Raw genomic sequence first — 23162 nt, 5'->3', positions numbered from 1 at the left:
TCCTGCTTCTCACCGTGGGCTGTGGATCTCAGCCCACGGCGGGGAGGCTGGGTGTGCCAGAGGCATGTGGTGGTGGTTTCAGGTGGCCGTGGACATCACCCATTCCCTGGAGGAGATCAGGGTCAAGTATTCTCCCAGCTGTCAGGGGAAGAAGCACGGACTCAGATGGGCTTCAACAGGAAAGGAATGGGTGTATCTGGAAACATCTGTTGGGGGTAGATGGCAGGAATCGTCTTTCAACTCAAGTCTTGCCTTCATTTCATTTCATTTCATTTCATTTCATTTCATTTTATATATTTATTTATTTATTTATTTTTGAGATGGAGTTTCGCTCTGTCACCCAGGTTGGAGTGCAGTGGCAGGATCTCTACTCACTGCAGCCTCTGCCTCTCGGGTTCAAGCAATTCTCCTGCCTCAGCCTCCTGAGTAGCTGGGATTACAGGCGCCCGCCACCAAGCCCGGCTAGTATTTGTATTTTTAGTAGAGAAGTTTTCACTATGTTGACCAGGCTGGTCTTGAACTCCTGACCTCAGGTGATGCACCCGCCTCAGCCTCCCAAAGCGCTGGGATTACAGGTGTGAGCCACCACGCCCGGCCCCTTAATTTCTGTGCAGTTTTTTCAACTCCGTATGTTAGAACATTGACAAACTGAACCTGAATTCCCATAGCAGGTGGGAGCCAGAGAGAGCTGTCCTTTCTCGGACGATATCACAGATGCTCTGATTAGGCCAAGAGAGGGCTTGGGTCCTGTGAACCAGTGGCTGATGCCGGGGAGATGGAGTGAGGCCGCCTGGTTTTGGCTCATGGGACTTTCTCTACAGTTGGGGATGATGTCATTGGCTCCACCCAAGCTAAGGGGCTGCTGGGACATGGTAGGGAATGGGATAAGGCTGGGGAGGCCCTGAGAAGGTCCCCACCTGGGGAAGAGGCGGGCTGGATGGGGACTGCTGCCTTGGGATTCTTGGATAGGAGAAGTGGCAAGGGCTGGGAACTAGGTTTGCTGGAGGGTGGAGGGGCTCCCTTCGTACCTGCAGCCCCCTGCCCCACCTCCTCCCTCCCTCAGCTGTATTGGGGCAGGGCCTGCGAGGCAGCTCCCTGTGTCCTTTCCAGGGTCAGATCTGCTGGGTACCATTCTCCAGAGAGGCCCTCCCAGGCGCGGGCCTGGCTCAGTCATGCCCAGCGCCTGTAGGTCTGTGGTACACAGTAGGTGATGACTAAGTGCTGCTTGAACTGAAATGGGCCGGGACAGGGTGTTCGCTGATCCAATGCCTTCGGGACCTGGATGCCAGCAGTCACGGAGCACCTACTGTGTGTGAGGCTCACAGTTGCTGTGACACGGGCCCTGTCCTCAGACCTGCAGGCTGCAGGGACAGATCGTGCGTAAGGACGAGGAGGATGCCCGCACACCCTGCCCTTCCGGTGCCCTTTGTGTTCTGGGCGCTCTTCTGAGTGCTCTCCATACATTAGGGCATTTAGTCCTGTGAGGTGGGCGCTTGGTCAGCCACATGTTTCAGATGAGGAAATCAAGACACAGAGAGGTTAAGTAACTTGCCCTAGGTCACACAGCTGGGAAGTGGTGGAGCTGAGATTTGAACTCAGACCACCTGGTTCCTGAGCCCACACTCTGAACCCCCAAGGGGCAGTTCCGAGAGAGCCCAGGAGGGTGTGTGGGGTATGGTGCTGTGGTGAGCGGCCACATGGTGGGGCTGAGCAGTGCCTGCGGAGGGGGACCCTGTGTAAGCATGGGGTCCTGGGCAGGTGTGTGGGCACGTGGGGCCAGGTGAGGGGCTTAGCTGGGGCAGGAGGTCCTGGCACCTGGCTTTGGAAGGAGGGACTATGCTATATGGGAGGAGTGTCTTCCCTTGGCCCTACCTGCCTGCCCTGGCCCCAAACTTGGTTGGGCACTAGAGGGAGGAGACACTTCCAGCCAGATGCTGGTGCCTGGGAAGCTGTGGGCAGCCCTTGGGACCCAAGCCCTGCTCATAGGTAAGGAGAGGTGGGCTGCCCAGCAGTGCCTTGCCTAGCTTCCTCAGACCCCCCACCTTGACTGGATGGTGCCCACAGGCACTTGGGCTGGTGCAAGAGGCTCTTGAAACAAGCGCCCAATCTGTTTATCAAGTTAAGAGATACCCACACAGAGCTGCCGGGTGCCCAGGTGTTACAGGCCAGGAGACAGACCAGTAATGCGGGGAGAAGAGCTGCGCAGTGGGGTAGACTCTCCAGATGGGCTGGGGACCTCAGTGCTGAGGTGGGAATGACCAGAAAGGACTGGCTTTGTGCAGATCTGGGAGTCAGGGTGTCAGGCAGAGGGCATAGCAAGTGCAGAGGCCCTGAGGCAGGAACCAGCTTGGGACAGAACCTGGCAGGCCAGCAGCAGGAGCCAGATCGCCCGGAAACATCTGCCCTCAAGCTAGGATGGAACATTCAGGTTTTATTCCGAATGCAGTGGGACACCGAATTTATTCTTAATACATGTATCTGTAGTAAAGAATCCAAAGTCCTTATTCTAAGAGATTTGACAGAAGAGTACAAGGAACATCTATATACCCACCACCTAGAATCAGCCACGGTTACCATTGCCTTGTATTTGCTCTGTGTGTATAATATGAATATAAACATGTTTGTTGTTGCACTATTGGAAAATAGGTGCAGAGGCACCTGACCTTCACCCCTAATAAATGCACCCCCTCTGTCTCCTGTGAGGAAGGAAATCCTCATTTTCACCTAAAATGACTGCCAATTCAGAGCGATCTTGCTGCCTCCTTGACAGCCCCCCTGTGGTTCCCCTCTTGGGGGTGAAGGCTCGTCTGGGGAGGGCAGGAGAGGATCTGATTTCCATTTAAAAGGGTCGCTGCAGCTGCTGGAAGGAGCTCAGGCCGGAGGTGGAGTTGGGGTGGGCTTGAGTTCTTTAAAGATCGCCAGTGGCTCCTTGGGGGGTCTGTTGAGGGGGTGGAGGGAGAAATCGGCTTATTTAAAGCTAGAGAAGAGTCAGGCAGAAACCAAGGACTTCCAAGAAGGGTCCAGTGTGGCTTCGTGGCCCATCTTAGGAGGGATGGAAACAAATTCAACACCCCCTGAAGCTGCGGTGGCGATTAGGATGGTCTCTTTGTTGTGGTATAAGAAGCCGAAGTCCCTGACTTCATTGATTTCAGTAAGGCCTGGGGAGAGGGGCTCGGCCGAGAACTCCAATGTGCCTGCCTCACCCCACTGGGGAGTCAGACCCCCCTCAGACCCGGGGACCCCCACATCTTAGCAGGTTCCTGGGACCCACCTCTTCCCAGAGAGCAGGGCCTTGTCCCTGTCATGGGATCCTCAGCACCAGCACAGCCCCCCCAAGCCTGCCACGTCTCCTGGGAAGCTGAGCCGGACCCTCTGGAGGCCCAGTTGGCTGAGAGGCTGGCTCAGTCTGTGGTCCCAGAGGCATAGCTGGCCTGCTTCTTCTCCCTGGTGGATTTGTGCTACTAGCACCCCGCAGACTAGCCGGCGGGGGCGGGGGGCGGGGGGCGGGAGGGGGACGGCTCCAGTCTTTCCCTGTGCGTGTGTGCGTGTGTGCGTGTGTGTGTGTGTGTGTGTGTGTGTGTGTGTGTAAGACAGAGAGGGAGGGGAGGAAGGGATCTGTTTCCTCCCCCTGGCCAGTGGGTCCGCCCTTGTAGAAAAACGCCAACGAGCATCTTCCCTGCTACCCAGGCCAGGTTGGAGCTGCCCGCCCTGCGCTGTCCGAGGCAGGCTGAGTGCACACCCAGCACAGTGGACATAGGCACAGGCTACAGCAGGTGGCACTGTGGTTAGACCCAGAGGGGGACTTCCTTGTCCTGAGCAGAAGGCAGAGCCCAGTGCTTGGGGCCATGGAGGTGTCTGGATGTCCCCTCAGGTACACTACTGCTGGAGGCCTTTGCCACCCGTGCACTCCATGAGGGACCCAGCTAGAGCCCAGCCGTCTTGCCGGCGCCCTGCAGGCAATGTGGACAGGCCGAGGCCCCGCTGGCCAGTGGCCTGTTGGCTTCCGCCCGCTGGTCTGCACCAGTCACCACGTGACTTTCCTCTGCTGGCTTGAGGCGAGCTTTTCTCACCCATGAGCCTGGGGTCTCTTGGACAGGGGCCGAGGTGGCATGGGCTGGTTGTTGCCGTCCCTGCAGTCCCCATCCCTCACTGGGGCTGTTAGCAGCCACTGCTCCGAGCACGTGTGGCTGTTGTCTGTCACCAGAACTGCCTCTTGATCTCCAGCGCGTTCCTGGCACAGCCTGCGTGCATAGGGTTAGGTTCTGGGCCACCCAGCACCAGCCTGACCACCTCGTGGGGACTGTCATGGTCACGGGGTTGTCGAGGATGGAGGGCACAGCTTGCCCTTGGTCAGAAGCTGGAATATGGGGTGGGGTGGGGCTGGGGTGTCTGGGCTCCAGGACCAGAGAGGGGCTTTCTGATTGGGCCGAAGCGCCAAGTGGGTGTTTGTGGAGGCTCCCAGACCACACCATCTGTCCACCCCCAGCTGTTAGAGGTGGAGTAACTGGGGTTGTGTGGGTGGCTCGCCCTGCGTTCCCTTCCCTGCCCCCACCCCCCACCCCCGGTCACCACTTGCACAAGTCACCTCGGAGATGTGGAAGCCAGGCAGCTATGCTCCGGGCTGATTGGGGATCTCTTCTCAAAGGACATGCAGCAGGCAGCACTGTGGTTAGATGTGGAGAGGGACTTCCTTGTCTTGGAGAGAGGGCAGAGCCTCCTCTCTGGGAGCTGCTGGGGTCCTCACAGCTGGTCCTTGGGGTGAGGCTGGGGAATGAGGAACTGCTTGGAATGCGGTTTTCTCTGGAGGCTACCCCTCCTCGGGGCTGACGGGCCCCGCACCCCGTACCGTATAGCACAGCTTCCTGTGGTGTGGCAGTGGGCTCCGTCTGGGCTGTCTGGTGTGGCCGGAGCCCCAGCCACATGTGGCTGCTGGACACTGGAAGTGTGTCTGGGGAGAACTAGAGCCCGACTCTTAAATTTTACTTGATTTGTGATTTCAATTGAGCCACATGTGGCGGGTGGCTTCCATTTGGGACCAGGCCTCTGCAGAGGAGGCCAGGACTGGGTGGCCAGTTCACCAGCAAGGGAGGTGACCATGTCCTCAGGGGAAGTCTGTGGGTTTTCTTCAGGGGCCCCCGTCTGCTGGATATCCATGCAACTATGTGCGTGTCTTTCTGTCATCTGCCTATGTGACATGTATGTGTCTGTTGTGTGTCTACATGTGTGACTCTGTGTGTCCATCATGTCTGCCTGCGAGACCCTGTGTGTGCACCTGTTTGTCTGCCTGTGACTGTGTGTGTCTGTCATATGTCTGCCTGGATGACCGTGTGTGTGTGTCTGCCTGCCTGTGTGACCGCCTGTGTGTCTGCCTGCCTGCCTGTGTGATGGACTGTGTGTGTGTCTGTCATATGTCTGCCTGGATGACCGTGTGTGTGTGTCTGCCTGCCTGTGTGACCGCCTGTGTGTCTGCCTGCCTGCCTGTGTGATGGACTGTGTGTGTGTCTGTCATATGTCTGCCTGCATGACCATGTGTGTGTGTCTGCCTGCCTGTGTGACTGACTGTGTCTGCCTGTATGACCATCTGTATGTCTGGCTGGCTGGCTGTGTGACTTATGTGCCTGTGTATATATGTGTGTGTGTGTGTGTGTCTATCTGTGTATCTGCCTATATGACTGTCCGTCTGTCTGTGTGACTGTGTGTCTGCCTGCCATGTGACTGTGTCTGTCTGTGTGACTGTGTGTCTCTCTGTCTACTTGTGTGACTGTGTCTGTGTGACTATGTGTCTGTGTGACTGCATGTGTGTATGTGACTGTGTGTCTGTGTGACTGTGTGTGTGTGTCTGTATGACTGCACGTGTGTCTGCCTGTGTGACTTGTGTGGGCCTGTGTGTGTATGCCTGTGTATATCTGTCTGACTATATGTGTGTGTGCCTGTATGTGCATGTCTGTGTGACTGTGTGTATCTGACCATATGTGTGTGTTTGTGTGACTGCATTTGTGTGTGCCTGTGTGACTTGTGTGTGCGTGTATGTGTGCACCTGTGTGACTTATGTGTGCGTGTGTGTGTGCACCTGTGTGACTTGTGTGTACCTGTGTGTTTGTGTGCCTGTGTGTATCTGACTGTATGTGTGTGCCTGTATGTACGTGTCTGTGGCTATATCTGACTCTGTGTGTGTGCCTGTGTGACTGCATGTGTGTGTGCCTGTGTGACTTTGTGTGTGTGTGTGCGCACCTGTGTGTCTGCCTGTCTGTGAGTGGGCAGGGGCAGGGTGGCGGGTGCCAGGTGCAGGAGCATCTTCTGCAGTGCCCCCCGCGCTCTCCCAGGAGCAGAAGTTCTGCCAGCGCTATGACCAGCTCATGGAGGCCTGGGAGAAGAAGGTGGAGCGCATCGAGAACAACCCCCGGCGGCGGGCCAAGGAGAGCAAGGTGCGCGAGTACTACGAGAAGCAGTTCCCTGAGATCCGCAAGCAGCGCGAGCTGCAGGAGCGCATGCAGAGGTGAGCGGGGCCCGAGCCCGGCGCCCCCCACGTCAGGGCCCCCCACATCAGGGCCCCCCACGTCAGGGCCCCCCACGTCAGGGCTCGGGGTCAGCTCCAGGCATCCTCGGCAGAGGTGGCCCAGCCAGGAAGGAACAAAACAGCGCAGCAGCTTCTCAGGCCGGTGGTCAGGGACCTACCAGATGCTGGCATGTGTCACGTGGAGCCTCTTTGGCCTAACACTTACTTGGAACTTAAATACGTTTTGGGGACAAGCACTCCTTCCCGTGTGCCATAGCGTGCACCTGCCAGCTTCACTCATTTCTGGGGCCTGCACGACCCCTGAAGGCAGCTGAGTTTGAGATCCCTGGTGTGGGACAAAGGGGAGAGATGTGGCTAAGAGACCAGGCTGCCAGCCTCCCCCAGTGGCTATGAGGCCTGGGTGGGCCCCGTGTGAGCGGTGCCTGTTGACAGGCAGCTGTGGTTCTATGGCCATTTTTCTTTGGATACACAGACAAGGCGATTCATTGGTAATAATAGCAACAACACCTTTCACCCTTAACCGAACTCACAAGCCATGTCTCATTAAGTTCCCCACCACAGCCCTAGGCAGCCCGGTGCCACTTTTGAATCCTCATATGACGGGAGGAAACTGAGGCACAGAGAGAAACACTTTGCCCCAGGGCCGAAGAGGCAGAGCTGGGCTTTGAACCCAGATCTTTGTGGCTGGGCTTTTCAGGGTGTTTTAGGAGACAGGAAGGGACTGAGCTGCCCGTGTCACGGGGTTTGGCCGTGCTGGGTTGGGGTGGGGGCTCCACGCCTCCCCGGGACCCCGGGTGTGGGGCCGGCCCCTCTGCTGGCTGCTGCCCACAATTCTTCTCTGGGGAGGGTGTGGGCTCAGGGCTGCGCCACAGGGGTCTGCTAGTGTCCCCGACCACCAAAAGGCGGGTCCTGAGTGTGTCCCCTTGGTCCCCCCAGCAGGGTGGGCCAGCGGGGCAGTGGGCTGTCCATGTCGGCCGCCCGCAGCGAGCACGAGGTGTCGGAGATCATCGATGGCCTCTCAGAGCAGGAGGTGAGTCCAGGCCCTGGCCCCGGCCTCGGCTCCTTTTCCCTGGCATCCCCCGTGAGGGTGCAGAGGCCCTAGCCAGAAACCACCTCCCGGGTGGTTTACGTCAAGGGGCTTTGCCACTGAAGTGCGGGTGGAATCAAGGTGGGTATCGAGGTACCCAGGACTAGCAGCCTCAGGAAGCTGCGGCCCGTCCCAGGCCTGCAGGGGCGAGCGGAGAGAGGGGTGTTAACGTGTCTGAGAGGGAGGGTGGCAGGACCCCCTGCAGGGAGGGCCCCAGTGCTCCCCGATCCAGATGCCACAGCAGGGAGGGGGTTGGGGGATGAGGACCCTGCCTGTCACTCTTCCCATCTCCTGCCTCCTTTTGGAACTTCCCTTTGGCTGAGTCCAGCCAGAAGCCCAAGGGGCGGGAGTGGGTTCCAGGGTCAACCTTCCGGGGCCCAGAGCCTGGCGGGGTGGGCGGAGCATGGCGCAGGCCGATGAGTTCCCAGCACGCCACCTGTCCACGCAGCCATGACCTTCTCGCAGGCACCTCAGCCCTCCTGGGTGGAGCAGGGCTGGTTTCCCCTCAGGCCTCTTTGGGGTGCCAGGACACCTGGGGTCAGCCTAGGTGACCCTGGTTGCCGTCGCTGGGGCCCACAGTTGGCCAGAAAGCAGAGGGGCAGCCTTTTCTCCTGGGGAGGAAGTTGGTATCAGCCTGTTCCCTCCCGGGTCCTGTGGGTCAGGTATCCATGATGACACTACCCCCTGCTCCCAACACCACGGCAGACAAGAGGCAGCCACGGCACGTTTCTTCCTTCTGGGGACTTTTGTCCAGGGAGAGCTTTTGTCCAGATGGGAGATTATAGCCCTTCAGCTCAGCACAGCAGAGCCACGCACGGCTATTGAAATCAAAATTAATTAAAATGGGATAAAATTAGCAATTCAGTTCCTCGGTTGCATCTGACACATCTCAAGAGCTCGACAGCCGCTTGTGGTTGGCAGCTCCCCTCCTGGGCGGAGCAGACAGCGAACACCTCCCTGGCTGCAGAGTGCTCTGTTGGACAACAGAACGCGCTGCCCTGCGATGCTGATGCTCAGATTAGACAGATGGAGGGGCCCCGGGGAGGGGGCGGCCGGTTTAAGTTGCAGTTTCTCACCAGAGATTCTGATTCAGCTGGTCTGGGGCAGATCCCAGGAATCCGCATTTTTACCCAGCCACCCACTTGATTCTGACGCAGGCAATCCAAAGATGAATCTGGCCATTAAAACATAATTTTTCATTTTAAAACTTCTCGTGGTACGTCTTTGTTTACAACAACATCCAGTTGACAGAAAACAGAGCTCAGAAAGCCATTGCATTGCACAGCCACAGGGCCTGGCCCTCGAAGGCTGGGCGCCGGAGCTGGGCCGTTTCAGCCCCTGTCTCACGGACGCTGTGCACTTATGGACATCCCGCAGAGAGGTTGGACGTGGGTTTAGTCTGCACTGGAAGGAGGAGGCCGGTGGCCCTCTCCTCTGCATTCCTCACCTGATGGCCAAGGGTGTGGCACCTGGGCTGATTGTTGCGTGTACACACACACACACACATACACACACTGGCCATATGGGAATGCAGTCATCAGAGTCCTCAGGGACATCAAGGATGCTGTGCCTGGGGTGAAGGGTGGAAGTGGAATTTGGGACAGAAACTTCCCCAGCCAGCCTGGGGTGACCTGAGGTGCCCTGGGAGTGTGCAAGGGAAGGGGCTGGGCCGGAGGACAGGCACTTCCCATCCTTCTGGGAGCTTCCTGCGGTCAGAGCACATGGCCGGCATGGGAAGGACAGGAAGGCAGCTGTGGGAGGGCGGAGCAGAGGTCCTGCCTGTGGCCGTGCCGGGGGTCCTGCCATTATTACATCCCTGGGACACCCGAGGAAGGTTGCTGTTCTGTATCAGGGGTGTAGGGGACAGCTCCAAGGGTCTGGGAGATAGACGCCGGCCTCTTCGGGGGATCCTCTCCCACCCTGGGGTCAGAGCTGTGCCCCGCACCCGGCCCCTGGCTGGGAGTCCTGCACGTTGAGTGAAGAGGTTGGATGTGGGCGGCCGGGCAGCTGGATCGTTTGAACTGCCTGACCTTGGCTACGCGGAGCCCTTGCCTGCCTCCGGAGATGGGTAATTAATCGCCAGTAATTGGCTGGCTGCGAGATTTGGGGAAGTGAGCCCAGCTGAGTGGCGGCTCAGAGCCTCTTAATAGTCATCCCAGTGCATTAGGAGCGGCCGCCTGACTCCTGCCGCATGCAGGGCTGGGCAGGCCAGATCCCAGGTGGGCCCTTTGAAGGAGCGGAATGCTGGGAGGGGGCGTGTAGTGCGGGGGAAGGAAAGACCTCTCCACCAGTGAGGCGGCCGACCCTCTCTGCGCCCCTGGGCTGCCTGCATGCCGTGGGGCCAGCCAGACCCCAGGGCCCACTCTTGCCTGCCGAACCTGGGAGGCCGGGCTGTCTCCCGGGCTCCCTGGGCCCAGCTGGGCTGAGCATCCTTCCTACAGTGCTTTATGGCGCTTGCATTTCCAAAGGGAAGATTCATGGCTCCCCTCCCACTGCAGAGAAGGCGGCTGCTGCTCTCTGCATTGAATCTACAGTCCTGCCCACCATAAACCTGTCGGGGAGGCCTTTACATTCTCCCTTCCCCCAGCACGAGCTATTATTATTTTTAAACTCATCATTCTCCTTCTTGTCGGTTTTGCATTTTCCCTGCTCTGGCGCAGAACATCCGTCCCCTCTGTGCCTTCCCTGGGTCCCCTGCGCCGGCCGGAGCACCTCGCCCCCGGGCCTCTGACCCTGCCCTCCGTTTCCCTGCAGAACCTGGAGAAGCAGATGCGCCAGCTGGCCGTGATCCCGCCCATGCTGTACGACGCCGACCAGCAGCGCATCAAGTTCATCAACATGAACGGGCTCATGGCCGACCCCATGAAGGTGTACAAAGACCGCCAGGTCATGAACATGTGGAGTGAGCAGGAGAAGGAGACCTTCCGGGAGAAGTGAGTCCTCCATCACCTGGCCTGGCCTCCTGGCCCTCCCCCCTCCCTCCATCCTGTTGAGGCCTGCGCTGTCTCCCAGCAGCCACCACAAATGAGCATGCCGGGGGGTGCTTAAAACCGCAGGGATTTACTCTCTCCTGGTTCTGGAGGCCGGAAGTCCAAATCCTGGTGTTTCGGTGGGGTTGGTTCTTTCTGGGGGCCGTAAGGGAGAGCCTGTTCCCGACCTCTCCCCAGCTGGTGCTGCCAGCGTCCTTGGCCTTCTGGGGCTTCTAGATGCATCCTTCCACACTCTGCCTCCGACCCCACATGACCTTTGTCTCTGTGCTTCTCCTCTTCTTATAAGGACACCAGTCACACTGAATTCAGGGTCTAGCCTAACCCAATACAACCTCACTTTAACTAATTACATCTGGAAAGACCCTGTTTCCAAATAAGGCCGCATTCTGAGGTTCTGGGTGGCCATGAATTTTAAGAGGACACACTTCAACGTGGTACAAAGTGTAAGGGCAGCTGTGTGTAAGACAGGGCACTGCGAGTCGGAAGAACAAGGCAGGAGGGACTTAGAGGCTGGGCCGCAGCCTTGGGCAGGGCGGCAGCTGGCCAGTGGCTTTTGGTGGTTTCTATTTTGTTTTGTCTTTGACAGTAGCTGCTGGCTGAGTGGGTTTGTGATCCCATCACTGTGCCTGTGTCTTCTCGGCTTCATGCATTTCCCTTCCTGTCCCTTAGGACAGCTCAGCCAGGCCAACCCCAGTACACAGTTGATGACACGGAGGCTCAGAGAGGTTCAGACAGTGCACAAAGGCCACACAGCATGCACACAGTGGAGGCAGGGTTCAGACTCCTCCAGCTGGAATGGAGAGGCTGTGTAGGGAAGGGTTTGTGAATGGGGCTAGGGAGGGGGGCTGTGCAGAGCAGAGACGGGAGTCAAGTTCTCTCAAAAGCTGTGTCTGAGGGGGCCAAATCCCACAGTGAGGATCCGCAATGTGACATCCAGGCAGAAGGAGACCTCCATCCCTGGCCTGGGGTCCCCAGAGGAGGTGGTGGGCCCTGCTGAGCCACCCCATGCCTTAGGGACAGTGTGCTATAATTCTGGGGAGTCTAATTTTGGCTTCCCCAGGCCACACTGGAAGAAGAAATGTCTTGGGCCACACAGAAAATACACTAACATTAATGATAGCTGATGAGCTAAAAAAACCACAAAAAAATCTCATAAGGTTTTCTTTCTTTCTTTTTTTTTTTTTTTTCAAGACAGAGTCTCGCTCTGTCGCCCAGGCTGGATGCAATGGCACAATCTCTGCTCACAGCAAGCTCTGCTTCCCGGGTTCACGCCATTCTCCTACCTCAGCCTCCCGAGTAGCTGGGACTACAGGAGCCCGCCACCACGCCCGGCTAATTTTTTGTATTTTTAGTAGAGATGGGGTTTCACCATGTTAGCCAGGATGGTCTCGATCTCCTGACCTCGTGATCCACCCGCCTCGGCCTCCCAAAGTGCTGGGATTACAGGCGTGAGCCACCGCGCCCAGCCAAAAGTCTCATAAGGTTTTAAGAAAGCTTACGAATTTGTATTGGCCCGCATTTAAAGCCGTCCTGGGCTGCATGTGGCCTGTGGGTTGGACAAGCTTGCTATAATCACTTGCACGTAAAGGGCTGGGTTCCCTGCCCAGGACATAGAGCACCTCCGACCTCTGGGAGGCAGGAGAGTGGGAAACAGGTGTGGACGGAGGCCTCAGTGCTTGGCCAGAAGGGGACGCAGGGAAGAGACTTTGCTCCGTCACTGCCCGACGTTCACCCGGCAGGCCACTGAGCCGCCTTGGGGAAGACCCTGCCTCTGGACAAGAGCTTCCTCCAAAGCAATGACACTCCTTCCCCAGTGCCCTGGGCTTTGGTCCAGGGTTGTGGCCCCAAAGAGGTGCCAGGCAGGACCTAAGGGATGGGGTGACTCTGGGTCCCCGGCAGGGGTGGGTGGACCCGCAAGTGCAGATACCGAACTCGGAAAGGACACAGTGGCTATCCAGGAGGGTCTTTGGTGGAAAACATTTTTTAAGAGTAGCTTTTGATTATGGAAATGTTGAAACGTCCATAAAAATAGAGGGGGTGGGGTAATGAGCCCTTGAATGCCCACAGCACAGAGTGAGTGATCCTTCACAGGAACCAGCGCTTGGTTCCTGGGTAGGAATACTCCGTAACTTAGTGGCTCGTGCCTGCAGCCTCACCATAGCAGGCACGATCTTTCTACATCAAATCAAAGTCTCCGTCGAATGCTTTTTACAGTTTTGAACGAGGGAGGTGATGGTGGGACAGTCACGGGTGTTAAGAATTACTGAATTACTGTTGCGTTCGAGATTCACATTCCCCCTGGTAGGCATGACGTTTTAGTGTACGTATTTTTTCTGAAATACAAAAAAAAGGTGTTCTGGGGGACTTTCTGCGGCTTCAGCCTTTCGGAAGATCTCATGTGGCTCTGCAGGTCTGATAATTTCACCCTCTGTTAATTCAGTAGCCGAAGGGCAGGGGACCCAGGCTGGGCTGCTGTCTGCTGGCCTGTGGGGCTGGTGTAGCTTCCATCCTGTGTGAGCCACAACTTGGCCACTTGCATGCCTCAAGGACTGTGGGCTTGGTTTGAAGTCTCATGTGCAGAGGAATTGATAGCACTCGGGGCTTTGAAAATCACCTACTGACGGCATGGGGCTCCACCACGTGCTGGCCATGCGACCATTCCCCCTCTGAACCTCAATTTCCTCATCTGTAAAATGGGTATAGCGATAGGGCCTTCCTTGTGAGGTGTGCAGGGCATAGGAAACTTTTAATAAACGTCTTCAGGGGGTGCAAGTGAGGTATTGGGGAGGGGAACAGGTGACAGGAGATTCCCAAGTTTGATTCCTGGTCTCGTGGGAGCCCCCACTGTGCCTGGGGAAACCCCGTGGGAGGGGTTTGCAGGGAAGGAAATGTCACTGGGACAAGGAGAGGGAGCGGAGAGGAAAGGACTCTCCCTACCTGGAAGAGAAGGGCTTTAGGATGGCTGCGGCCTTGCCAGCCGCCCGAGGCAGGATCCCAGGCCAGGGAAGCCTGCCATTCCTCACCGCACCACTTCCACCGGGAAGAGACCAGAGACTATTCAGGATCTTTGGGTGTCTGGCTGGGAAGCAGGCGCGGGGCCTGCTGGCCTCCTGCCCAGCCATCTGGAGGGCCAGGCAGGTCGGGCACCGGTGCTCGCTCAGCCTCCCTCCGTGGGAGCCCACAGTCCAGCCTCGCTAGCAGCCGCTGCTCTCCCTGCGAAGGCCGTGGGGCTGTGGCACGTCGCCAGGACGCCTGAGCCTGGGGCCAGGGACTCCACTCAGCACCCCTGGGGTGGAGCAGGCCTTGACCCACATCCCCGCCCCCACCATGCTCCCGCTCCTTTGGCCCTCACATTTCAGCCTGGGCCCAGTGGTTTCCCAGTAATTCTCCTGGCTACGCAGGAAGCCAGTTGGGAGAGTGCCAGCGCCCCACCACCGCCCTCCGACTTAAGTCCATGCTTGCCGCCTCCTTGGCTGGCCAGCCCCCTCCTGCTGCCCCATGGGCACTCAGAGCTTCTGCTCCCAGCTCTTCTGGGGAGGCCCAGCAGCCTGGTGAGCTGTGACCCCGCTGGTGGGGCCCTGCCATGTTCCCAAGCAGACCCTGTGTGGGCCGGGTGAGGCCCTGCTTCCCAGATCCAGCTGGAGAGAGAAACAAAAGCGGATTTTAAAGGGGGGGGAACCCCACCAAAGAGCTGTATGTCATGTCCTCATTTTTCCTGGAAGCCGCCTCCAGCAGGACAAACAAATATATTTTCAAAGGCGCTAAAGCCAGTGACTCACTCCAAGGAACGCCCTCTCTTACCCCTGGGTCCCCACCCCTCCCGTCTGCCGCAGCAGCCCTTCCCACACCCCCCGGGCTTAATTGCTCCAAGTGGGGCGGTGCCCGCCAGGCTGGGCCAGTGGGGATGGCAGGCGCCTGGGAGCCGATCGGCCGCCCCGCAGGGAAGCCCCCCACGACCAGGTCTCACGCCCGCCCTTCTCTTCCCGCAGGTTCATGCAGCATCCCAAGAACTTTGGCCTGATTGCATCATTCCTGGAGAGGAAGGTGAGTCGTTGCCCGCCCCATACCCCTTCGGTCTCCACCTCCGTGGGCAGCTGCGTGGACTCAGGGTGGAGGCCCTCCCTGCCTGCCCAGGAGGCCCTGGCCTGCCTGGCCTGCCTGGCCCCTTGCTCCAGCTGCCATGCTCCCCTCCTCCCTCCCTCCCTCCCTCCTTTCCTTCCATCTGGGAGATAGATCAGTACAGGCCCCGCCCTGGCCTCCTGGGCCCATGGAGGAGGAGCCTCAGGTTGCTGAGCACCTGGGAATCCTGAGAACTCCAGGGAGAGCTGCACGGCCAGGCTTCCTGGAGCCCCCTGTGCCCAACCGGGTCTCCTGCCAGCTCCTCAAAGGCCGCGTGGAGCGTCCTTGCAAACTGGGGGTGGATTCTGGAAGCACTACCATGCCTGGCATCCCAGTGAAGTTTTCGTAGGCAGGAGTGGCATGCCTCAAAGGGACTGGAGGGACCAGCTTTTCTAGGTCCCTCTGAGGGTCACTGACTGCTTTCTGACACCTCTAATGCCAAGCCAGACGTGTGGCCTACAAGTCCCCATCTTCTTTGACAAACCTTTGTGTGGAACTGAGGCCTAAAGCTCACTTTGTGTCAAGCCCAGGCCCGGAGCAGCCCCAGTTGGCCGGTAGACACAAAGTGTCCCCAGAGAACGGTAAAGCCGTTGTTTTGCGCTCACAAGGCTGGCTGGACTGTGCCTGGGGAGGCTGCAGGTGGGAGAAGGTGGCTGGATGAGGCTGCATGTTGGACGTGGCCCCTGGGCCTTCCCCCAGCTTCCTGGGGTCAGAGGAGAAAGGCTGCCGTCCGTGTGTCTTAAGCAGCATTCCCCTGAATCACGTTTCTCAGAGATGGGGACCTGCCCACCCCCGCTTGGTGGACACCCTGCTCGGGCTTCCTGGTTGTAGGAGGGAGGCCAGGAGGATGAGGCACTTATTTTAAAGGACAGCTGTTCCCAGCGCCTGCCCCTCATGAGCTGATAACCGTAGAAGGAGAGAGACCGAGCAGTGTGGGGAAAAATCTCTCCATGCCTGAAAAACCAGTGTGGAGAAACAAGCCCTATAAATAGCCCATCTTCTGAGTGAGGACGTCTCCCTCAGGGAGTGGACAGCACGGCGGACTCTAGGTTAGGGCTCCCCGGGATGGAAGCAGGGCATTTCAGAAATTGGCCTTTGAGCAATGCTCCTTCAGGACGAGGGGATTAGAAGTCTTTGTGCTGGGGAGCAAACTTCATGGTGTTCTTTGGCTGAGAGGCGGCCCAGGACGAGGCTTCAGTAGAGCTTCCAGAGGGGTCTGGAGCAGGAGCTGCCAACGGAGAGGCCGGCGGGGACAGGCGGGTCTTGACAGTGAGTGAGGCTGACGTCTGGCTGGGAGCCAGGTGGACCAGCCAGTCTGTGCCCGTCTGCGGGGGCAGCTGCTGTCCGGAGCTGGGCTGCTATTGCTGAGCGCAGGAAGGAGCTCTCCTGAATTGTTAAAGGAGAAGTCGGGCACCTACATCCCCTGAATTGCAAATATTGGCATCTGATTATAAAATATCTTTCTCTGTTGCTGTGTGGGTCCTGTTTCTGGGCCGGGTTTAGCCTTGGGCCGCCTGGGAGCCCCCCTGGCGGTCGTACTTGGCCGGAGGCTGCCAGCTGGGGGCTTTGTGTTGAGGGCAGTGAGGTTTGAGGCCCAGCTCAGAGGCCTCACAGAATGCCCCTTGGAGGTGGGGTCCTGGCTTGGCACTGGCCAGAACATTGCAGAAACATTTGACATTGTAAGGAGAACGGCTGCGGGCATTGGCAAGCTGGGCTCCATGCCCGCAGGTGGGGGCATCGTGGCATCACTTTCTGAGGCTGCCCCTTTTACTGGTCCCATTTGGCCGGGGTTCATAGAGGGCTGGTTGCTCCGGCTTTCAGACCCAATCTACATGGAAAAGACCAAGCAGAGAAAAGAAGGAAACCCAGGAAGAGGCACATGGGGTGTGGGGTGGTCCCGATGCACAAGGCTTGGAAGAGGCTATTCAGGACCTCAAATATCAGGGAGGAGAAGGCTGAAGTCAGGGAAAAGAGAACCTGGGCCTATGTTTGGGGAAGGCTTTGAGTTTGCCCGGCTGTGGGCTGGAGTCCTTGTTTCCCATAAGGGCTGGGGGTAACATATGGCGACATCAGTGCTGTCATTAACCGTAGCAACAGCGGTGACTGTGATAACAGGAAAGACTTCCATCATGTTTACTCTGGGCCGGGCCTCGTCCCAAGTACTTTACCTATGTATTAACTGATCTGATCTTTGTGATAATCCTGTGAAGTATGTACAATTAGCATTCCCATTTTACAGATGAGAAAACTGAGACACAGAGGTTAGGTCATCTGCCCGAGGTCACCCAGCCGGTACATAGAAGAGGCAGGATGTGAGCCCAGGATGTGAGCTCCTGGCTCCTGCCCTGAATGCCTGTGCTGTACCCTGCTCAGTGTCCTCTTCCTCTGTCCCACAGACGGTGGCTGAGTGCGTCCTCTATTACTACCTGACTAAGAAGAATGAGAACTATAAGAGCCTGGTGAGACGGAGCTATCGGCGCCGTGGCAAGAGCCAGGTAAGAGGCAAGGTGGGGGTGACTGTCCTTGGGGTCCGGCTCCCTGCACGCTCAGCAGCCACTCGCTTGGTGGCCAGCACCCCGCATGGCTGGCGGTAACTGTCCCCATGAGTTGTTGTTGCTTGGCCACCAGCAGTGTGAGTGCAGGCTCCCCTCCGTGGTTGCAGCGGGTGTGGGGAGACCCCCTCTGGGGTGCTCACCCTGCCAGGCTATCTCGAGCCTCCCATAGTGGCCAGGAAAAGAGCTGGGGAGAAACAGCCACAGGCCTCCTCCGCCTGCAAAATCCCAGACTCCTGACTGGGTGACCTGTGATCTCTGTGCGTAAAAAGGCTACATTCCAAAAGTAAGGGCTTCCCAGGATGACTTGGGGTAGTTCACAAACTTCACATGTTTAAAATGTGAATGGTTGTGTGTGTTTATCTTAATGCACACTTGAAAGAAAAAGTAGCCAGTACTTCAGCTCGCCGTTTTTTCAGACGCCGTTGCTTGGGATGAGACTGAAAGATTATTTACGCTAGAGCAGGGGCTGGCAGACTGGGACTCTGGGACTAATCCGGCCCACCATCTGTTCTTGTGAATAAAGTTTTATTGGAACACAGCCATGCCTGTTTGTTTACATATTACCATGGCAGCGTCCTTGCTGCTTTGGTGGAGTTGCGTAGTTGTGACCAAAAGTGTGTGGCGTACAGGGTCTCAAATGTTTACTATCTGGCCCTTCATAGAAAAAGTTTGCTTTTTCCTCCGAGTTAGAGGAAAAGGAGTTGGTTTGAAAAAATACCCAGTAAATAATGGTAGAGATGAGAGGCTCAGTGGCACGCCTTTGAAAGGGGGATCCTGGGCGCTCCGTGTTTGGGAGAATTTGTTTTGCATCTGGGCTCTTGAAGCATCGTCTCAGAGCAGATACTGGGAGCACCACACGGAGGAGGCGGGTGGAGGCAGTAGGCACTCTGGTGGCTGCTGGATCGGAGTTGGTCGAGGTATTTCCTTCCTGGGGGCCTCAGTGGCTGGGGGGGTCGGGCGAGAGTGACAAAGGCCAAGAATAGCACGAGCTAGGGTAAGGGGACCCTGAGGTTTTCTGAGGCGGGTACTCCCTCTGGTGGCATCCTCTAGCCCCTCCCCAGAGCTGCCCGCCTTCCCTTTCCCAGGCTGCCAGAGGTTGAGACCCGTAAGGCATTGAAGACCATCCATCACGGGTTGGGGGCGGGGTCCCAGTGTCTGCTGTGAAACAGGCACTTTCCTACAGCCTAAGAAAACTCCCATAAGGGAAACCAGGCTGTTGTCAGGAGCATGAGCCACCCCTCACCGCATTCCGAACGTCCAGCCATGATGCCCGGGGCTGAGCTTGGTCCTTATCCGCAGGGATCGTGGAAGGGTGGCTGCGTTTGGCTTGTGGAGAGGGTTTTCTTGTCTAGTTTTCTGTAGCCAGAGTTGACCAGTCTGCTTGCGCTTCTAACAGATGTGTAAAACCAAGGCCGAGTGGCACAGAGCATGTATTCCAAAGATGTAGCTATGTTTTATTTTTGTTTTTTTGAGATGGAGTTTCACAACGTTGCCCAGGCCAGAGTACAGTGGTGCAATCCCAGCTCACTGCAACCTCTGCCTCCTGGGTTAGAGTGATTCTCATCCCTCAGCCTCCCAAGTAGGTGGCATTACAGGTGCGTGCCACAGCATCCTGCTAATTTTTTGTATTCATAATAGAGACAGGGTTCCACTATGTTGCCCAGGCTGGTCTTGAACTCCTGACCTAGTTGATCCACCTGCCTTGGCCTCCCAAAGTGCTGGGATTACAGGCATGAGCCACTGTGCCCAGCCGCTATGGTGTTTTTGAAATTGACGTGCATTTAGGAATTTTCTAGACTGAGAGGCAAAAAAGTAAGTGCCAGGCAGGGAGTATATAGATGCTGAGGTATGAGAGGCAGCAGGGAGCGGTGGGGATTGTGACAAAGGAAGGGTGGCTAATGGCCTCAAGAGGTATTTGGAAAACATCATCAGGTAGGTGTCTGTTGGACACCTACAGTATGCTCATTCTCTTGCTGGCCTTCCCAGTTCCCCTCCCGCGACCCGTGTGGGGGCATTGAGGCTGGGCTTGTGGTGGGAGCCCTTCCTGGTAGCTGGGTTGGGGGCTCTGAAGAGCAGAAGCCCATCCCGTCCTGCTGTGTGAGAGCCACATTTGCACAGAGGGAGGTGGGGAGACCATGGTAATTTAAGAAGCGGGAGTGGGGTGGTGTCAGTGCCCGGTATATCCTGTTGTAGAGGCCTGGCCTGTACTCTGGTAGAGTGAGTGTCCAGTGGAGTGAGTGTCCGGCCTGCTCTCAGGAGTAAGTGTCCGGCTTACTCTCCGTGGAGTGAGTGTCCGGCTTGCCCTCCGTGGAGTGAGTGTCCGGCTTGCCCTCCGTGGAGTGACTGTCCGGCTTGCCCTCCGTGGAGTGACTGTCCGGCTTGTCCTCCGTGGAGTGACTGTCCGGCTTGTCCTCCGTGGAGTGACTGTCCGGCTTGCCCTCCGTGGAGTGACTGTCCGGCTTGCCCTCCGTGGAGTGAGTGTCCGGCTTGCCCTCCGTGGAGTGACTGTCCGGCTTGCCCTCCGTGGAGTGAGTGTCCGGCTTGCCCTCCGTGGAGTGAGTGTCCGGCTTGCCCTCCGTGGAGTGAGTGTCCGGCTTGCCCTCCGTGGAGTGACTGTCCGGCTTGCCCTCCGTGGAGTGACTGTCCGGCTTGCCCTCCGTGGAGTGACTGTCCGGCTTGCCCTCCGTGGAGTGACTGTCCGGCTTGCCCTCCGTGGAGTGAGTGTCCGGCTTGTCCTCCGTGGAGTGAGTGTCCGGCTTGCTCTCCGTGGAGTGAGTGTCCGGCTTGCCCTCCGTGGAGTGAGTGTCCGGCTTGCTCTAGGGAGTGAGTGTCCGGCTTGCCCTCCGTGGAGTGAGTGTCCGGCTTGCTCTAGGGAGTGAGTGTCCGGCTTGCCCTCCGTGGAGTGAGTGTCCGGCTTGCTGACTCATCCGTTGGTTGAGCATTTATTGTGTGCAGGACATGGGGAGCTTCATGCTAGTTGTTCAGAGCTGTTGTAAACAGGTGGCCTCAAGACAGTGCCGTAGGTCTCTCTGTGCTGTGGGGACTCCCTGTGCCGCGGGTCTCCCTGGGAGGTGGCATTGGTGGCACATCCTTGAAGACTCCGTAGAATAAAGGGCCCCAAAGATGAGGTTGAGGAGCAGCCCCGCAGGCGGACAGGGATGGGGCCCTCACGTGCGAAGGCAGGGAGCATGAGAGACAGCACGTGTCTTCAGGAACAACAGGGGGCCTGAGTCTTTGGATTCCTGGGGGTCCCGGTATCTCCCAGAGCCTTAAACGAACAAAGAAATGGAGAAGATTATGTGACCCTCTTCCTTTTGCTCACTTTTGATGGGTAAATAGAGATTTTTTTTTTTTACCCTGTGAAAAATAGAAGTGCAAACTTGATAAATAACAGCTCACACTTGACTTCTGTCTGGGGAGGGAGTAGGGAGACGGGAGGCCTGTGGCTCACTGCAGAGCTTGGGCCCCTGTCTCAGCTCCAGCCGACGCTTGGCCAGTGGCCCTGAATTGCCAGGTGTTCTGATCTTTGATGATGAGCTGGAAATCTAGTTTTATGTGAAACTGCCTGATTTTAAATCTTAGGTCACATTTTTTAAAAAGGGAAAAAACAGCTCAACATTGTATATGCCACACAACTCTTACTTGCTGTTGAAATCACCCCCAGCCCCTAATAGGAGACCTCTGGGTTAGACTACAGTGAGACCGGGGGAGGAGGGCATTAGATGCCTGGGGCCAGGCTGGGGCACCGGGGAAGCCCTAGAATGTTCCATAGCAGGGAGGAAACATGCCCCTCTACACTGGAGATGTCCTGGCTTAGCCGTGGTATCTGCGGTGCCTGGGAGTTGGTGGGGCTTTGCTGGTGAGTTTTTATCCCCTGCTGAAGCTACTGTTCCAGGCAGGGGCTCCCAGGATGGGGAATGATGCTTGTCTTCTCTGCCTCTCTCAGAAAGATGGCAGAAAGCAAGTCGGGCAGGAGGTCCCTGTCTGTTTCCAGGGCTCGCCCGTTCCTTGGATCAGCTGCGTTTGCTAAGGAGGTGGTGGTGTGGCCTGGGCCCTGCCAGGGAGGGAGATTTACACTCATATCCTGGAACACCTTCTGTGCCAGGTAGATCCATTGCCCTGCCACTCCCCACAGGCCTGGTTCACAACCACGGGGTAAACAAGGGTTCCCAAGTGCCAACTCCAGGGCTGAGAGTCCTCTCTGCCCCATGGCAGCAAGCAAAATCAACGGCAGCCTCAGGCGCTCAGCCTGTCTTGTTAAGTGGAGATGCAGTGAGTGCCGCCAGCTAAGCGTCTCTGTCTGTGGCTGGGTTTGTGGAGCCACTGACACTGCTGATCAGTCTGCCCCAGGTGAGGGCGCGGCAGGCCTGGGGTGGGCCCAGCACCGCTGCTTGGAAGGCTGCGGTGACGAACGGGAGGTGCAGGCAGTGGTGGGCTCTGAGTGCGCCAAGGCTGTAAGCACACAGGACCTGCAGCTCCTTAAGGAGGGTGGGGAGGTGAACTGAGACCACTCTCCACCCGCCACCCCGCTGCCTCCGCGTGGCCGGCACCTGCAGGCTGGGACAGGCGTCCAGGACTCTCGGCGACTGACTGGGCTGGGGAGCCACTGCCCTGTGCTCCAGGCACTGCAGGCACCCAGGGTACCTCTGTGGGCCGGTCCTTCTTTCTGACCCATCCTGGCAGCTGAGGCCGTGTGATAAGATGGGAATCCCAGGCCAGGGAGCACACAAGCCCCTGACCAGCCCCGCTCCCCTCACAGCTGCCCCAGGACGCTTGTCCGTGCTTCTCTCTCCCTCGTAGGTTTCTGAGTGAGCAGACACAGCCCCTTCCCCCTACCGTGACACTGGCCCCCTCCCCGGGCACCACGGGAAGGTGGAGAACCTGGGTCTTCCCAGCCAGTGAGCCCACGCACCCTCAGGGGTAGGGTGCCCACTGCCAGGGGATGCTGCCTGCCTCTTCCCCGATGTCTTCTACGGGGAGGGAGCTTGAGCTCCCTTCTCCGTGGTGTTTCTCTGGAGGGCAGCAGGTCGGGTTCTCCTTGCCTTCTTGGGCTCTCTAGTTTTAGAAGAAGACTTAGGTTATCTCAGCCAATATGCATTGGACCCCTTGATGGCTGAGTGGGGGATAGGACCTGGGAGTCCAGTGAGACATGGGAGCCTTGTCAAAATTCCGGGGGCACCCGGCCCTGCCGTGTGATGGGGATGGGTGCTGCTGGCTGCCGTGGTGGCGATGGTGATGATGGTGATGGCGAAAGTGATGGTGCCGGCTGACAGTCACGCAGGGGCACCTGGCCCTGCCGTGTGATGGTGATGGGTGCTGCTGGCCGCCGTGGTGGCGATGGTGATGATGGTGATGGCGATGGCGACAGTGATGGTGCCGGCCAGTAGTCATGCAGCACTATCGCCACACACTGTGATGATTTCAACTTCACTAGTGTTGGGGAGAGGTGTGTAATTATCCCCACCGGCCAGATGAGGAGACAGAGGCACAGGGAGGTGAGGAAGCTTCCAAGGCGCCTGCTGAGTGGCAGACTGAGGGTTCTATCCTGTCACATGCAGCCCGGGGAGTTGGAGGGAGGCCCAGCCGTCCCCTCGGCAGCACACTGGCTGTAAAGCCAGCCTTCTGGAAGCCAGCCCTGATCCGCCAGGTAGGACAGGCCTCTCCTGTGGTCTGTGCAGGAGCCCCTCGAGGGCAGGCGACAGAGGGTCTCTTGATGAGGCTCCATGTCAGTGGGGAGTCAGATGCTGGATGCAGGGACCCCAGGTGAGCCAGGCTCGATCTGTGCTGTGGAGACACCCTCTGATATGGGGTGGATGGGAGTCCTGGGGTGGGATGGGGCTCAGTACTCCCCACCACCACCTGTGTCTCTTCCCTGCCATGTGTCCCTCAGCTCC

The 23162-nt window shown here is 57.7% G+C and overlaps 1 protein-coding gene across 37 annotated transcripts in view; it reads left to right on the top strand.

Annotated features, from left to right (window-relative positions):
* The window catches only part of NCOR2 (nuclear receptor corepressor 2), a 240969-nt gene that overhangs the window by 128272 nt on the left and 89535 nt on the right, over nt 1-23162 (top strand). For 34 of the 37 annotated variants that reach the window (XM_055239207.2, XM_055239216.2, XM_055239211.2 and 31 more), the window contains 5 exons: nt 6324-6496; nt 7454-7547; nt 10359-10537; nt 14584-14638; nt 17110-17208. In XM_055239207.2, the coding sequence (XP_055095182.1) occupies nt 6324-6496; nt 7454-7547; nt 10359-10537; nt 14584-14638; nt 17110-17208 (600 nt within the window). The remainder of the gene's footprint in view (nt 1-6323; nt 6497-7453; nt 7548-10358; nt 10538-14583; nt 14639-17109; nt 17209-23162) is intronic. The other 3 variants (XM_063614585.1, XM_063614583.1, XM_055239213.2) reach the window with 2 other exon arrangements.

This window comes from Symphalangus syndactylus, chromosome 13, assembly GCF_028878055.3.
Source record: "Symphalangus syndactylus isolate Jambi chromosome 13, NHGRI_mSymSyn1-v2.1_pri, whole genome shotgun sequence".
Taxonomy (NCBI): Eukaryota; Metazoa; Chordata; class Mammalia; order Primates; family Hylobatidae; genus Symphalangus; species Symphalangus syndactylus.
This window is presented reverse-complemented; position numbering and strand designations above follow the sequence as displayed.